Source organism: Punica granatum, chromosome 6, assembly GCF_007655135.1.
Source record: "Punica granatum isolate Tunisia-2019 chromosome 6, ASM765513v2, whole genome shotgun sequence".
Classification (NCBI taxonomy): Eukaryota; Viridiplantae; Streptophyta; class Magnoliopsida; order Myrtales; family Lythraceae; genus Punica; species Punica granatum.
The window spans coordinates 9,290,751-9,308,729 of record NC_045132.1 but is presented as its reverse complement, the minus strand read 5'-3'; the positions used below and the strand labels follow the sequence as shown (position 1 = coordinate 9,308,729).

General features: G+C 42.4%; 2 protein-coding genes and 1 pseudogene across 2 annotated transcripts; 2 read left to right on the top strand and 1 right to left on the bottom strand.

Moving 5' to 3' along the window:
* Positions 1–5,439: 5,439 nt before the first annotated feature.
* LOC116210746 (pentatricopeptide repeat-containing protein At5g66631) lies at positions 5,440–8,594 on the top strand. The gene is given in 2 exon segments (XM_031544777.1): positions 5,440–7,295; positions 7,298–8,594. Coding segments are annotated over 2 exon segments (1,995 nt in total). The 5' UTR covers positions 5,440–5,728; the 3' UTR covers positions 7,726–8,594.
* On the top strand, positions 7,879–11,100 carry LOC116210748 (annotated as a pseudogene).
* Positions 11,099–13,626, bottom strand: LOC116210747 (cold-regulated 413 plasma membrane protein 4-like). Its single transcript, XM_031544778.1, has 4 exons — positions 13,383–13,626; positions 12,340–12,447; positions 12,175–12,245; positions 11,099–11,626 (listed from the first exon to the last, which is right to left on the bottom strand). Exons 1-4 carry the CDS (start codon positions 13,502–13,504, stop codon positions 11,391–11,393), a joined length of 537 nt encoding a protein of 178 aa, XP_031400638.1. The 5' UTR covers positions 13,505–13,626; the 3' UTR covers positions 11,099–11,390.
* Positions 13,627–17,979: the final 4,353 nt, after the last annotated feature.

Below are 17,979 nucleotides of genomic sequence, written 5' to 3'. Positions count from 1 at the left end.
AAAGACACATTTTAAACCTTAGGAAAATGTTTGGACCGATTTTGGGGACTTTGAAGTTCGTAAAGGTCTCTGGACTGATTTGTAACTATCTGAAAAGTTCGTAAAAGGGGGCTGGACTGATTTGTAAAGCCCAGAAAAGTTCGAAACTGAGTGTGTAATTCCGAAACCTTGTGGGGAACCGTGAAAATGATTTGGGGCTGAGTTGGAAATCGGATAGGGATTCGAAAACCGGCTTGGGGCAAAACAGAAATCCAGAAAAAGTTCGAGAAAAATGAGTTTCTAGGCACCGAAACACTCGAGCACGAGAGGTATGAACTTTTATAGGTTCTAAGAGTTGGTTCTAGCAATTATGCAAGATAACCTACTCTTTCTCCCATCTCTCAGCTTTTCTACGTAAAAAAGAATCGAATATAACACACGCATATATAACATGCACAAACACCTCATTGAGGCCTAGCTACCCATAATCTAACATCCTAGACCCCATTATTAGCCACATGATTTTATTTTAGGTGTTTAACATGAAATCTGATTAAACCGTGTTACACATATCCCGTCCTAGTTTCAAGAAATTATGCCTAAACCTTAAATCGGAAATGTGGGAATTTGGGGAATCCTCCAAGGAATTGATGAGTATGGCGCCTAAGAAGGGGCAATCGGGCTTGAATGGGAGCCTCCAAGGATCGGGAATGGGCCACCTTCTTGAGTTCTTGACTTCTCTTTGATTGGGAACCCACAAGACAATTATTTAGGAAACCGAGTGATTGGCGTGTGGGAGGAGATGTAGATGAATTTGAGCTCTTTCTCAACACATGAAGGGAGCCAAAAAGTCCATGTTGAAAATTCATCGTCTATTTATAGAGGAAGATAGGTGGGGTAATTTTGCAAGCGTTTTAAAAGTTTCGAGAGTTGAAAATAACTTTTCACTGCTTGGGAGCGTGACTCGATGCCAGTTGGTCTATGGACCGGCTTGCGTAAGTGATGACGTCATGGGTACAGTTACCAACCACGTCCATGATGAGAGGTGCGAGTAGAAATCGCGCCTAGTCTCCCGATAGGTCATTTTCCTTCGGTCATAGAATTTGCAAGTTTTCTTAATCTAACTTAAGTTTCTTGTCTAAAAATACGCTTTTGCCCCTAAAATAAATTGGAAACTATTTTCGACTCTTTTCAGTGTATTTGCTAAGATAATTTGATCTGAAAATATTTTATAAATCCCGAAAAATATTTTTTGAACATAAGAAATTAATTTTCTTCCACGCCACTCTTCCTTGAAAAGTGGCACAAAAATAAGGAAAAATTCGTTTTCCAGAAAATGCCCCGTGATAAACGTTTTTCACTATGCGAGAATATTGACTTCTCGGTTTCGAACTTTTCCCTATTAGATAAAATATGGAAATCAAAGGTACTTGCATTTTTATCAGTCAAGAATAATTATGGTGCCAAAATTTTAAGGAAATGCGAATGGTTGGGTTTCAAAATAAAATATCCGAGAAGTACATGCTATTTTGTGAAACTGTTTTTCCTATGTGTGGACTCAGGAAAAAATGTTGTCAACCATCGTATTGAAAAAGGCACCGAATGCTTGAGGATTTGTATGATGCATCTTGCTAGCCGTCTTCTAACATTATCTTCCCATGTTTTCTTCCCGTTTTAGGTTCGCTCTTTGACAGATAATGCTTCTGGGGCTTGTTCTTGGTGGTGACCGAGCTTGGGCCGGAAAGGGGTACATACAGCTGCCACTCTTCAAACCGGCACGCATAAGGTTGCATGTCAAAGACAAAAAATGCCCACATGGAGGCCCGACTTAGTCTGCTCATCGAGATTTTTCTTAGCACGTCCTTTGCCTTTGGTTTTGTTTCTCCTTTCACATCCTCCTTTTCTTTTGTTCTTTGGGCTTCATGCTGGAAAAGAAAGAGAAAAGGAGAATTGTAACACGATAATTTTATGTTCGTAAAGCATGTACTCCCGTGAGAGGGGCATGATGCTGAAAAATAATGAAACCCCCATGTGTGAGGTTTCTATGTTAGGGATGCCTTCAGTGCGAGGACTTTGTGCCTCTAGTACGAGGACTTTGTGCATGAAAGTAAAGTGCCTCCAATACGAGGGCTTTGTGCTGGAAAGATAAAAGTGACCCGCATTAAATTTTCATTGGGCTTATACGAACTCAGATCCATTTCCATTTAAAAGCTCAAGCTAATAAGTGACAGTACCCAACTCTCATATAAACCAATGGATATTCGTTTATCTTTTTCATATGGGGTTATAATTCCCAACACTCGCCCTTACGTGTAACGCGTGGTCTATTTCTGTCTACACGTTGTCACCTGCCCTTAAACACCCGCCTTCTATAATTGACCTCGAGCTGGGCTCTTCTTCTATGCTCGAGCGAGGGGGGACTAACACGAGGCGCACTTTTGCTGCACTCAACATATTGGGCCTGGGATGTGGGTGCGTACACGCGTGTGAACACTCATACATATAACCGAACTCTGATACCATATTAAATTTTCATCGGATTTATACGGGCTCGGACTTATTTCCACTTAAAAGTTCAAGCTATAGTTGAATTTGGCATCGGAGTAGCTTTCCTTGTCTGGTGCTTTGTTGATAAGAGAGGTACGGAGAATCGAATAATGGATAGGCTTGGAGTCGGGTTCACCTGAGTTCCTTTTATCATTGTGGTGGCAATCTGCATAGTGGTTTCTTGTCTAGCGACTGTGCCTCTGGGAGAGTTATTCTTCTTCCATATGATTCTCATTAGAAAGGGTATTACGACTTATGAATATGTCGTCGCAATGAGAACCCAAAGTGAGCCACCAGGACAATCCATAGGTGGTGGCGATGAGCAGCTGAGCGTGCCTTCTTCACCAACTGGCTCTGCTGTCACAGCCACTAGTGGAAGGAGCTCCCTTGGGAAGAGTTTGCAATATAAAGGTGCTTGGTGCACTCCTCCCAGAATCCTTATGGACCATCAGGATGAGATTATCCCAAATTTAGTGCCAGGACGCCTGCCCTCAACAGTAGATCCTGACACTGCTCAACTCTCTGACAAAGGGAAAAGGCTGTCCCAGCAACAGGTTCGAATCAGTGCATGGAAGCTTGCAAAGTTGGACTCTAAAAGAGGTGATCAAAGCTGGTGCTAAAGCCCGAGCATCATCCTCTGTGCTATGCCCTATCAGCTCTCGCCACCATCCTTACGATCCTGATCACTTGTAAGTCTGAGCTCTGATACCATATTAAATTTTCATTGGGCTTGTACGGGTTCAGACCCATTTCCATTTATAAGCTCAAGCTGATAAGTAATGGTACCCAACTCTCATATAAACCAATAGATATTCGTTTATCTTTTCCATGTGGGATTATAATTCCCAACTGTCATCTTGTTATGCAAGAGTCTTTTTGCCACTCAAGGGCATATTGTTGAAAAAGTAAAGGAACCTCAGTGAGCAAGGTTTTTTCGTGCTGGGATGCCTCCAACGCGAGAGCTTTGTGCCTCTAGTACGAGGGCTTTATGTAAGAAAGTAAATGGTGCCTACAGCACGAGGACTTTTGACCTTAGTACGAGGACTTTGTGCAGGAAAGTAAAGAGTGCCTCTAGTACGAGGGCTTTGTGCAGGAAAGTAAAGGAGTCATCCCATGCGTGGAACTTTGAAAGGTATTGTCTACTTTGGGGATCCGGAAGATGCGCTGCCCATTTGGCGTGCCTTTAATCCGGAAAGTGGTGTCCTGTTGCGTCCTTCCTTGGTCGCCTCATACTAGCTGGCCTAACGTCAATGACGATTCCACTAGTTTTACCGCCCTGTTCTATGTGGAGTCATCTTTAAAGTCCATCTTAAGAGGTACCCCAAATCTTCTTTGCCATGACAACTTGCAAAAGGGATAATATTTCTACCAAGTTGAGTGAGATGTCCCCTTTAAAGTGATTCTTGCCTGTTATAAATAAAGTACTTAAAAGAGATGTTCGGGATTTCAAGGTCTTTGTAGCCAACTTGAAGGGTGGCTGTGCCCTTTTCAAATTGGTGTTTGACTTTCAGAGAAATAGACATTATTCGAAGATTGAAATGACAACTGGATAAATTTGAGGATGAGGAATTAGCATAACAACTCACATTATTCCTTCCCATTCATACTAATGAAAAATCTCCTTTTTTGAGTTTATAAAGGGTTGGGCTGTTTGTCCGTTATAAGTGCTTTTATATACTAGGGCTTCGAATCTCTTTGTTTTCCATGGCAATATTGTTAGGAACATGTTTCTAGCTTGTATAATAGTATCTATTATACGTGTCTAGTTTTATTAGCGAAGTTTTCATGCTCTAAGCAAGTACATACATCAAATTAGCTGGCATATTTGCAATACCAAATGGTTGGATGGAATAAAGGATCAAATAAAGTAAGCAGTGATGGGTCCTCTAAGGGAAACCCGGGCATTACAGGGGGTGTGGGATTCACCAGAAGTCGTTGGGGTAACGAAGGGAGAGGGGGTGTTGGCGGTTTGGGGGGTTGGGAGTTACTATGAATTTAGGAATCATCTCTACCATGTTGGCCGATGAATTTAGAAATCACCGCTAACGTAGTGTGCGAACTTAGGCAAGGGCTGCTCCTTGCAGTCGATCTGAATATTACTAGCTTGATAGTTCAGATAGATGCCCAGACAACATTTGATTGGATTGGATTTGGGGTGATGCTTCTAATGTTTATCTGGATTGGTTAATTTCCGCTTGTAGGACACTGATGTTTGATTGAGTTATCCCGCAACATTCCATTTCCTTCTGTGAAGCTATTTTGTCCTAGCCCATACTGGCAGCGAACAACCGCACTCTCTTGTTATCTTTGATTCTCCTCCTACTGCTATATCTCAGTCTTTATCTCGAGATGTTATCGGAGTTGCTTCCCCTCGTGTGGTTGTAATCTACTCTTGTTAATCTTAGATTAAATGAAAGACTTATGTTTACCCAAAAAAAACAAAAACGATATGAAAGTGTCAAATATGCACTCAACTCAAACTAGATTAATTATGACTCATCGAGATTTCAAATGTCATAGTTTATACCGAAAAAGAAATATCAAATGTGTCACCGTGGCTTAAATGACCGGAGGGAAGCTGGGAAAGTAAAACTGAAAAGAGCAAGAAACGGACTTTTTTTAAAAAAATAAAAGAAAATAAAGAAAAAAAGGAAAACCTATTTCGAAATGGTTGATTAATTGCGCCAAGACGGCTCGCGAGCTCCAACTTGACAGCGTTCCTTTATAGTCTCTTCCTCGGTCGTACTCCTCGCCCTCGGCGTCTCAACTATTCCACCAAGCCGGCGTCCTCACGCCCTCACGACCCCCTCAACATCGTCAGCCTTGCCAGCGAACCCTTCTTCTGTTCCTATTGCTTCTCAGAGACTTTCGTCGTTCCTGCTCATTCGTCATCGTCTCTACTCTCCACCTTGCCGGGTACTCACGCCTCACAGCCCTCAACATCCTCCAGCCGGCCAGCAAGCCAGCGCTTGTTTCCCTTCTCGCCGGCCTCCTCTTATCACTGTCTTCGTCTTCTCCACCTCACTGCATCGACTCCTCACCTATACTCAGGTTAGAATTCTTTTCATTCATGCTCAGTAATGCAAACTGGAAGCTTGTCCCGCAGCCATTTGCATTCAAGATGTTCGATGTTTGTCCCAGCTGACCAAAACATTTGACTCTGCCACCTGTTGTTTGATTGTCTGATACGGATGGAGTTTCAATGTTGCTGAGGCGCTTCTTTCCCGCTACAGTCCGGTCGTGGAATCCCTTGAGTCGATCAATCCGCACATCGGCCCGTGACCCGTTCCCCAGCAAAGTGTCCCACTACCTCTATCGTGCGAAAGTAATAGACGCCATTCGTCTTGCTCTCAGATCCAACTCCGCCAGTTCCCTGTCCGCCTCCTTAAATGACCGCCTTTTGGATTCCTTCATCGTCGCGCAAGCTATCCGCTCCTCTCCTTCAGCCGATTGCTCTCTTTCGATCATAGAGACCCTCAAATCGAACTCAAACTTCACCCACACTCAGTCTACAGTCCATGCTCTAGCCTCTATGTTGGCAAAGTTCGGTCGAAGGGTGGAACTCGATGCCCTGGTCGACTCCATTAATTCGAGGAGCTTTAAGAATGTATGTGTTAGCTATATGAACCTTATGAAATGGTATGCAGAGATGGAGGACCTTGACTCGGTACTTGATGCGTGGGATAAGTATAGAAAGGAGTCTGATAAACGTGTTTGCGCGGAATCTTACAACATCATGATGCGACTTTATGCCCATAAAGGTTTGGACTCTGAGGCCGTGGATGTTTTCTATAGGATGACCAATGAAGGGGCTATTCCTAACTGTAGAACTTTTACAATTATGATCGAACACCTCGTGAAGTCAGGGAGACTGGACTCTGCATTTGAGGTTTTCCAGATCCTGCCGCGGATGAGAATCAAACGGACATTGAAGCAGTACTCGATTCTTGTCGAAGAGTTTATCAGGGTCGAGAGGTTCAACGAGGCGGGGACTTTGCTCAATGAGATGCGGGCTGAGGGCATACTACCTGGGCGAGCTCTCTTCTCCTCTTTGCAGACCATGAGGGATTCAGGACATATTCGTGAGACTGATGATCTTCTTTGTGAGATGTTACCGGACGGGAGAATAAGGAGTGTAGAATATTATGCAAGTAATACTGACGATGGTGATTCTGATGAGGATGAGAATGATGGCGAGAATAAGGTTGAGGATGTTAATGAGCTTTCTAATGGCATAGTGGCTAAGGAGCTCAGATTAAAACCTTGGTTCGATCCTGGAGCTTTGGCAGGCGCCTTAAATAGCTGGAACCCAGACGAGGTCTTGGCATTGGAGAATGCTAAATTCGTGTGGACGACTCGGTTGGTCTGTAAGATCCTCAGGAACTTCAAATCACCCGAATCAGCCTGGAATTTCTTCTGTTGGGTTGCTTGTCAGCCGGGATTCACCCACGATGTCTACACAGTCCAGAGGATGATGACTCTGTTAGCACGGCATGGGCGGGTTCAATTAGTCGACCAACTCATGCTGAAAATTGCGAGGGAGGGTATAAAGCTTCCCTATAGCACCATCAAGTTGATCATCGAGTTCTATGGCTTGTCTAAAAATCCTGATGCTGCACTGAAGGTTTTCCGTCATGGTAAGGCTCTCTGTGGGACCATATCTAATTTCAACCTGATGGTACTGTACTCAACCCTGTTAAGGACGCTGACCAAGTGCTCAAGGGAGTCTGACGCCCTCAGTTTGCTCGATGAGATGATACTGAATGGGATTGCCCAGATGCCCAAACATTTTCGGGCTTGATGGACCATTTTGCTCTCGAGGGCGACATCAAGATAGTGCAGAAGTTGTTCACGATGGTCAAACAGAGTGGGTTGGAGCCTAATGGCTACATGTTCAAAGTTCTGATATGTGGCTATTGCAAGTGCAACAGGGCAGCCCTTGCGTGGAGGATTTTTGAAGATATGAGGTATTCAGGTCTTATGCCTGATGCCCCCACAAAGGACCTGCTCGTGAAGAGTCTTTGGAAGGAAGGGAAGAGGAAAGAGGCTGCAGCCGTGGAGGAAAGCTGCGATCGTGTAAGTGGTTCGCTTCCTCTCGCTTTACGCGGGCATGTTTGGACTGTGAGCTCTGCTGATCTTGATCGAGTCTATGATATTTATGCAAGTAGTTTCATGTCATGTGATGGATCCAAGACGTGAGACCAGGAAGTGTGCTTGATGGAGATAATTGAAGCGGAATACTTCTATCCTCGATCATCTCTGAAGATTGAAATACTTCTGTCCTCAAACATCTCTGAAGATTGAACTATGTGTCACTTATCTTTATATGGAGGAGCTGTGTTTTGATGGATTGGATTCCCTCGTTGCAGAAATCTTGCGTTAGATGCAAAGTTTTGCCAGAGGGCCTAGTCACATAAAGTTTATCAGTGTAGTTAGGATCTATAAAATTTTAAACTCCCATTCTACACTGATAAACCTCTCCTCCATCTCCCTTGGGTTTTCGCTCCTCTCACTATCCGCCATACCTTGGCTTGCTCTCATGTCCTGTTGGGAGCCCAACTATCCCATTTTGCCCCTCTCACTACCCAGCCATACCTTGGCTTGCTCTCATGTCCTGTTATGGGGCCCACTATCCCATATCGGAAAGAGACGAGGGGCTGGGCACCTATGGAAATCAAACTTTCACCTCATCCCTGATAGGTGCCACCATTTCGAGGATCAAATTCAGCGGTTCTCTGCAGTGGACAATCTCTTCGGTGAGCCTACCATATTTCAATACATGTTTATGTCATAAATGCAATCACTGCTAGATGTTTATTTATTGTTAGCTACGATCCAGCTCTTGCGCTTAGCAAATCATCGGCTTGGAAAGCAAAATGATGTTTTTCGCTTTGTAGCCATGGAGTAAATCTAAAAGGAGTCTAGTGAAGTCATCATTTAATTGTACTTGCATTACTCAGAAACTATCTCAGCTTAAATACCTCTCCCTCTGCCTACTGATCCACTTCGATTTGTCATGGTATAAACGACCGATTCCACTTTACTTGGGGATGCTATAATTAAACTCATTCAAGGTTAAGCTCTGCTTTTGGATATTATCTTTCTGTATCGTAATTAGTAGTTCGATGTGATGCAGCGAAAGAGCAAACTCCTCCTTTCTAAAGGACAAACGGGTGTGTGCATTTTTTAATGCCTTCGATTTTTAGTCCCTGATTCTAGTGTTTAAAATCTTTCTGTTTTCATTTTTAAGTCTCTAAATTGGAAAATGACCCATAATGTTTCATTGACGAAGCATACATAGAAAAATATATATTTGTATACACACACATATATAAAACGTAAATTTTGCCGGCCCAACTGCTGTTCCTGCTCTAAACTATTCCAATGGAAAAGCTCCAAATTCGACAGTAGCCTTTGGCTTTTCTACCAAATCTTTGTCACCAGACTTCCTACTTTTATTATTAGTACCATATTGAACTCTTCTACGACACCAAGGCCTTTAACCATTCGAATTCGTAGCAATGGAGATCTCTCCAACTTTCTTCTTGCTCGTACTCATACTTGTTGAAGCCCGAGTACTTCTTGCTGCAGGACCCGACTTCTCATGCCCTGCAAATTCATCACTTTCCCGATGCGAGACTTACATCGCTTACCTCGCCAAGGCGCCTGAGTACTTGGACCTTGGCAACATCTCTGATCTCTTTGGTGTTAGTCGTCTCTCAATTGTGCAGGCGAACAACTTAGCCTCCGAGAACGAGAAGCTACTTCCGGACCAGCTGGTACTTGTTCCCATCACCTGCGGTTGTTCCGGCGACAGTTACTTTGCCAATGTATCTTACGAGATCAAGAGTGGTGACAGCTACTATCTTGTTTCGGCCAGTACTTTCGAGAACCTCACGAACTGGCATGTCATGGAGAAATGAACCCGCAGCTGAACCCGAACCTCCTCCAGATTGAAACCAGAGTTACAGTTCCTCTGTACTGCAAGTGCCCGACAAATTACCATGTTGAGCAAGGGATCAAGTACCTCATTACTTATGTTTGGGAGAGCGGTGATGAGGTCTGGACTGTGGCATCCAAGTTTGGGGCTGAACTGAGCGATATAATGGAAGAAAATAACCAGCAGACCTTTGACAGTCTCGTCGGGAATCCAATCTTAGTTCCCGTGTCAAAACTGTCAGCACTCTCTCAGCCGATCCGCTCTAAACCCAAAAGAAATGAGCCAAATGATAAGATTAAGCGGATTATTCTTATCGTCTGTGCTGTCGGAGGTAGCTCGTTCATTTTATCATTGGTAGGTTTGCTTGTATATGTTTATCGTTCCGGTGGGAGAAAAGATACGAGGACATTAGAGCCCGACAAGTTGCATACAACATCTATGGATCACAGCATTCCATATATGATGTCCTTAGGATGTAAAGGTTCATGTTCAATGGAGACAACTGATTCAATCCGATTCAGAGATTTCAGGAGGGATGAAAAAGTCATCCCGGAGCATAGCAAAATTGTGCAGGACAAGCTGCTTCCTAGCGTGTCGGACTACCTGAGCAAGCCTATTGTGTACGAGACCCAAGAGATCATGGAAGCGACCTTCAACTTCGACCAAACTTTCAGGGTTGGGGGGTCCGTGTACAGGGCCATGATCGACGGGAAGATCTTGGCAGTCAAGAAAATCAAGGACAGGATCATGGACGAGCTGAAGATTCTTCAGAGGTTGAACCATGCCAATCTCGTGAAGTTGATGGGAGTATCATCAGATCCAGAGGGAGATCGATTCTTGTTGTATGAATATGCGGAAAATGGATCACTTGACAAGTGGTTGTACCGGAAGAATTCATCCGCTTTGACGGCCTGTATATCCTACCTTACTTGGAGCCAAAGGCTCCAAATCGCCCTCGATGTTGCAAAGGGCTTGCAGTACTTGCACGAGCACACTCAGCCTAGTATCCTCCATGGGGACTTGAGATCGAGCAACATACTCTTGGACTCGAGATTCAAGGCGAAACTTTCAAACTTCTCTAAGGCAAGGCCCACGTCCCACTCCGTGAATCTGAAAGTCGACATATTCTCATTCGGGGCAATCCTATTGGAGTTGCTCTCTGGTCGGAAGGCTCTAGGAAGGAAAGAGAACGGTGAGCTTGCCACAGCATGGAATGACGTGAAGGAGATACTGGAAGAGGTAGAGAACAGGGAAGAGAGGCTGAGAAAATGGATGGACCCGACCTTAGAGGGAGCTTACCCGACCGATGGCGCACTCGGCCTAGCCAGCCTGGCAAGAGCCTGCACAGTGGAAAAGTCTACTGCAAGACCGACCATGGCCGAAATTGTCTTCGCTCTATGTGTATTGACTCAGACACGCTCGAGTTCCGGAAGGTTGGTACGATCTTGGACTTCCACAATGGAAGTAGAAGAGGAGGTTGAAGTCGTCAATCCAGTCACAGCCCGATAACCTATTCAGAAGTTGATTCAAGAAGTTGTTGCTTGTATCTTCTCTTTACTCTTGATCGACAGAACTCTCCCTTGATGATTCAATAAGATATGGGCCGATTCTGGGTTTCAAACGATGGAAACAGAATGAAATGGAAATTACTTATAAACATAGTCTCGACTGCATCTCCTACCATAGTTCGTTGCTCTCTCTAGCCACCTTGAGCAGGCAGCAGTAAAATTCAAGAATTTCTCCAAAAACCGACACATGCTTCCACTGCTTCCAAGAATCAATATGTTCTGCAACTAAGGAAGCTGGTAATTGACCAGTTGGTTGAATGCGACCCCAAGAAAATCTAGAAAGCCTATAACAAATTAACAATAACAAGTAATAATCTACAAATAGGGAAGGAATCAACTTCCCTTCACATTGCACTTCACCATGTTTCCCAAGACAGGTAAAATATAGTAAACAAGAAGAGCAAACCCATACCAACCCAATAAAAAGAGCAATGACAACTACACCTACAGTTGATGAATCCTCCGAGACCCCGAATCTCAGCTACGGCAAGTATGATGCCAAGGATGAGACAAAACACGCCGCCCACTATGCTACCTCGCAGTCCATAAGCTACCCAGTCCGGTGTAATGACAAATAATATGAAGCGAGCTACTGCAGGGATAAATCTCCAGAATATCAGAACTTGAAATATCCAACAAATTCGGAAAACAGACAGTAGGGCTAGAAAAAGGCATCTTGATCCTGCACCCGGGAGTTTCAGCTCTCTTTCCCTTAATCACCTATCCTTACTTCAGCCATAGCACATTGAACCTTTACAAGATGGGGGAGCTCATTTCAGAGCACCTCCTAGTGACCGACCTCAGCACATGAGACCAAATTTGGTCTTGTAAAATCGATTCTCTTCATAGTCGTGGGAACCAAGCCACGGCCTCACTATACCTATGACATTACTAACAATGATAAGAATGTCTTTAAGGTCCTTCAGCATGGCTGAGATGCTCCGTTCTCCCATTTATCCTTCTCTTTTTTCTTTTTTCTTTTTTTTTTGAATGGTAGGACATGGAGATTATGGCTGATTTTCTGATATTTCCTTTCTAGTTGTGGTAGGCGATTGTCTCTCAAAACAAAATTGTCGTCGACCCCATACTTTCAAGGCAGTGTATAATTATCCTAATAGAAAGATAAGAAATGAATTTTACCTGGAAAAGTTCGAGGGAAGAAGAGGTTTGCTGCGACTGCGAGAAAAGCAACCCAAGAACCAAATTGTCCTCTGGATCATGTTGGAGGTCTAGTTAATTAGCTGAAACTGAAGGTGGAAGAATCATAATTAAAATGGTACGATGTACTTGAGAAGTTTAGACCACCTTAAAATTTTGAAGAGTGCTGTTGGGAAGCTTGTGAACAAATACAGTACAAGAAGAGTAGTTTGTGTCGGTGATTTCCTCCCTGTCCGATTCATGATCAACAAAAATCTGCAGGAGAAAGAAACTATATTATTTTTCTTCTTCTTTTTGCCACCAAACGGGAACAAAGAAACCAAATAAACTGAGGTGATCAGATTTATGACTTATACATGAGAAGTAAGAATATATCTATGTATGGTTTAGCTTTGCCTACTACACAGGTTCACAAGGCTCAATGCAAGAAAGATAGGCAGTTGAATCAAATAGCAAAAAATGTATTTCATGAGCATTGACAAGTCCCTGAAATGATCTCCAACCTTGTTAAAATTTGGAAAAGCTGGTCTCTTGTCACAAAATTATGTATCAATCTACATTACATTTGATGCAGTAGATATAGCAACAAGATGTCACTAGGCCTCAAAATCACACCAACCAATCATCGAAAATAACCAACCCAATATGGGTGTAACTTCATCAAGCTGAGTCTTAACATTAATCCCTACAATCATTTCTACGCATATTGGATCTTTTAATGACGCCTGATTCGTTAATTTGAAAATCAAGACCACAAGCTTAACGGAATCCACCATCACAACGATACAACTTACAGCCAATTCCAATTGAGTAGATACTATCAAGGCTTTCGATCGGGATGTCGGGATTCTATGCCGCACTAATTATACGACTGTCAAAATTTTAACTCACTAGAAGTGCAAGAAAGAACAAAATAAGCAAAATTACAGATTCTACAGCAAGCCCATTTCAGCTCCACATTTAAATCCTATCATCACTTCACTTTCAAACAGACCTTCATCAAATCCCATTTTCATGACAAAAAGAATCAACTCTCTTCCCCTCTCCCATCAATCCCACGCCCTTCGTGGCTCGAATTTCTCCGATCCCAACCAACCAATGCGGGGAAATCAAGCACCGGCAACAGAAATTAGCGAAACCCAGAGAGCTCAGAATCGAAAAAATGAAGCTTTGACAGATAGAATACTCACAGAGCAGAGATGGTTCCACCCCACTGAAACAAGGCCCGTGCCCCGCTGGCGGATCCCAAATCCGCCATAGATGATGAAGCGGCGGCCATGGCAGCTGCCGCAGCAGCTTCTCTCAGTCCCATTTCGGTCTGCCCCTCCTTCGCTCGACTGGGAAAACAACTAGGAGAGGGAAGGTGAAGCCAATGGGAGTTTCAGGAATATCCGCCATTGACGGTCCGAAGATACCCCATCTGTCAAATTGGAAACGGAAAAGTACAAAAACCTCTTATTTGGACGAATTTGATTTTGTAGTTTTTTTTTTGTTAAGGATAATTAATGACTTCGTCAAATATAATAGACCTCGTAGTTAAATTTTTTTTTTGTAACTTTTGATTTTTAAACTTTTCTATTTGCAATTATTAGCATCAAACTTTTCATTTTTTACAATTTAATCCTAAAATTCTCAAAAAAGAAAAAATGAGAGTAGCTGGGCAGCCCCACCACCAAGATCACCTGCACCCACAAAGGATGCCAATGACCATGGAGACAGGGTCGGGTCACAGATTGGCATCCCGCCCCCGAATCGACTGTGGGTATTGGTGATCTCGATGGTGGGGTCGGTGTCGCCTATCGAAGGCCTAAGCCCCCTTTTTTTTCTTTTTTTTTTTCGAATTTTAGGATCAAATTGAAAAAAATTGAAAGTCTGAGGGTACTAATGGTAAAAGAAAAAGTTTGAGAACCAAAAGTTACAAAAAAAATTAACGATGAGATCCATTATATCTCATAAAAACCACGAGGTGTTAATTGCCCCTAAAAAAATAACAAGGTCTAATTTATTTCAAATTCAAATTGTAATGGGGTTTTTTTGTATATTTTCAATAAAAAACACGAAATTTGGCAATATTACTTCTCCATACTATTATTTACGAAATAGCCCTCTAACTTTGAGAAATGGGAAATGCTACCTCGAACTTTATTCATTTCTTCTTTGGGGGGGCTGTTATTAATGTGAAAATTTTCAGTGATCCTATCTTGCCACATGGCCTGAGGAAGTACCAAATAAATTGTAATAAACTAAATAATAAGTACTAATCACTCGATTAATTATGGTAAATTTTTTTAATTGAAATACTCTTATTAGTTTTTCTTCAATGCATCATTATGAGATATAATTATTTATAATTTTCTCACTATTATTACATGCTAAATGGACGAAAAATTTCCTTTCCATCCAAATACTATTAGGTTGCTTTTGGTAGCTGGTAATCTATTTGGATTACCGGCCATCTTTTTTAAAATTCCCCGAGCCCATTATACCATGTTTGGCAGGAAAAAATCATTGGAAATCCGAATTAATGTGGTAATCCATATTATCATCAAGGTGGCTATCCATATGCCCCTATGAACGGTGTCTATTTGGATTACTAGATAAGTGGGAATTTTTTTTTTATTTTTCTAATAAAAATACCCCAATCAATTTCCATCAAGGTGTTTGATAGAGTATACCATTATCGGGTCGGTTCAAACCACATGACCCTAAACTCACGAGCCTCCAAGGAAGAAATTGAACTCCACACTTGCTGAAGCAACGCAGAATCGCACGTCCCGACCACCCAGGAACTCGCCGTCATCTCGCACCACGCTCGAGGGGCTCGTCGAGCTTCTCCCAAAGGACTCGACGAGCCTTCTACTGTGGAAGGCTAGACGAGCCTCTATATGTTCCTGCAGTATGTTGAATAAGTGTTCATAACGGGCTACTTAGAGGATATATGTCTACTTAGAGGATATAAAAGAATGCATTCTAAGTATAGGCGACTACTTGGAGAGTATAGATGACTACACTTCAAGCATAGATAACTACTTGGAAGGTATATATGACTACTTGGATAATATAAATGACTACGCGAAAGGTGTAGACGACAACGAAATGCCTCGAGGAGCTCAGCGAACCTAGGAGATCAGGCGGACCTACGAGACTCAGTGGATTTGGGAGACCTGGTGAGCCTAGCAGATCCGGCGAAGCAACCCATCGAGCTTGGGCCAAACCACCTCGCCCATCGGACCTAGGAGATCTGGTGAACCTCCCCTTACATCCCATAGAACCCATTGAATGGACTCTCAAAACCTAGGCTTGGCCCAAGTCTTACATGGCGAGCCTCTCGAAACTAGCAAGCCTCAAGGGCCTAGCCCAACCCACACGCGACAAACCTCCCGAACCCGGCGAACCTAGGAGATCCAGCGGACCTAGGAGACCTAACGAACCTTGGGGACTCAGCGTGCGTGATAGACCCAACAAAGCTTCTCGAGAGATCCGAGCGACTTATCCTACGTTATACGCCTAAGCTTAGTGGGCCTCAAAGCAAAACATCCCGAACCCATTAGTAGTCTCTCAAGTATAACACACCCCTGATAAATGTCAATACATGATAGATAAAAAGTAGCCTGATTCTCCCTATATACTCTCTCAAGCATTATTGCTCCTTTCTCTCTCTATATATCTCCCCCACAACTCTAACTTGAATATCGGAGAGTGTTTCTCGGGAACAACTCCGGAGCCCCCTGCTGGCCGTTGTTCTGTGGTTCAGGAATTTGAAGACAATATGCACGGACTTGAAGACTAGATCGACATACCCGTATCGAAGGAAGATTCTTCTTACTAGGAGGATGGTTTCGACTCAAACTTTTTCTCCATATCAGTATTCATTTGAGCTTGTGTTGTCGAGTTTGACGTTGATCGTCACCTCCCAATTTCAACTTCTAAAGCTACTTTCTCTCTGTCTTTTTTTAATTTTTTTGTTTTTAATGACTTTATCGGTCTACTTTGTCATTTGGTGCTTGCCTCTCTTTATTTCCATCTACCTGAGCAATAATGTTGCTCTTGGAATTTTGAATGGCAGCCCGATGAGGGAACATTGCCTCTCGTTACTTTCGCTTTGTTTCACATAATCGATTGTTGATGAGGGAACACCGTTATTGTCGTGACTGGCCCGATGATTGACTTGAACGTCATGGGTTTCGTGCATGGGATATTTTGCGGTCATGTGATTATAATCTCAAATTTCTTTTGACGGTATTATAATCCTTTTGTTATAACAAATAAAATAATGCAAATTACCAACAAATTACTTGTACTTGCCAAACACTGCAATGTAATGTTACCAGCTATTTAAGAAGTAGTAATCTAGCTGGGTAGTTATCTAGATTGTTGGGTAATCTAAATGGTAATCCACCAAATGCAATCTTGGAGATTCACACCCCTATCTACTTTACGTGTGACGCTATTTAGATATATATTTTTAAATATCAAATAAAGTATTATCAATGTCTAAACTGTGATAGCATCGTTTATTATAGGGAAAACTAAAATAATATTGTAATTAACAATTTCAATTGATGATGAAAATAACTGCAAAAATAAAAGAGAGTTTTAGTTTATCAATGAGAGGGAAGAGTATGAATAGGGCAAGGTAGTCAGAACCGTATTTTTAGGTGGAAACGAAAGAGGGTCCACAAAGTTAAAAGGTCGAATTAAGTCGCACAATCGTGACTATATATATATTCTGTACAAAACGAAATTAGCGATTACAAAATACGTTTTATGCCTATATATGTGAACCTATCGAGCTAATATCAAGGCTCAATATACATTACTACTATGAAAAGTCGGATCCACACAAAAGATCCCAATAGCTCGGTGTGGGATGTATATCGCATGGGAAGGGATACAGAGTCGCCACAACTTATTCCAAGTCTTGCAAACCTAAGGCCGGTTAGTAGCCTAAGTGAGTAGGGTGTGCGAGTCTTTTTCCTAGTTTAGACCTTGAAATCGGAGATCGAATTTGAAGATTTTATTACACCTAGAAGGCTACAGCCACCTAGTGCGCCCTAAATCGGCACTCACTGCCTGGGGATTTATGATTTTATATTTTTTCTAAGTGGATTAACTACAACTAAGTCATCTTCACATTGCTCGAGTGATCAATTTCGTTGTTGGGGCATGATTCGGGATGTTCTGTTCGAGAGGTGATATAGAATGCATGGACATGGGCCTAAGATGGGCTCAAGATGAGTCTAATGTCCCTAAACCCTTAACGGGCTTAAAAAGGCCTAATACACTAACAGGTTAATGCGGGTCAAGATGGACTTATTCTAGCAGGGCTAAATGAGAGGCAATTTGCAACTAATGCCCCTAATAAGCGAATATGCGGGCTCAAACCTTTTATGGGCCTAAACGACCAAATACTCCTAATGGGTCTAATACGAGTCAAGATGAATTGCACTTAAGTATTCTATATGCGAGCCTAAGCCCCTAACACCTACACGAGAGTTGAGCTCCCAAGTTGCAATTGAGCGTGATCATGGGCAGCGTTGTCAAAATGAAGTTTCCAAGTAGAAACGGGGAATGGATCATAAAATTGAATCATAGAATCGTAAAATTCTATAAATTTAATTAACCACCCTAAAAATTCATATTTGTAAACATATATACATATGAAATGAAATATACTAGGTATTTTACCCGCGATTCTGTGGGTTCTAAAATTGCATTAAATGATTTGAAAATTTACAAATAACATTAAGTAAAGGAGAATATAATCTATTTTAAGAAAATAAAAAT

Bases quoted from the DNA above. Each gene is read 5' to 3' on its own strand.
- LOC116210747 (XM_031544778.1), bottom strand. From the start codon at position 13,504: ATGGGACTGAGAGAAGCTGCTGCGGCAGCTGCCATGGCCGCCGCTTCA. The intron at 12,448-13,382 runs GTGAGTATTCTA...TTTCTCCTGCAG, and splicing joins GGTGGAACCATCTCTGCTCT to ATTTTTGTTGATCATGAATC. The intron at 11,627-12,174 runs GTAAAATTCATT...TTATCCCTGCAG, and splicing joins CTTCCCTCGAACTTTTCCAG to TAGCTCGCTTCATATTATTT.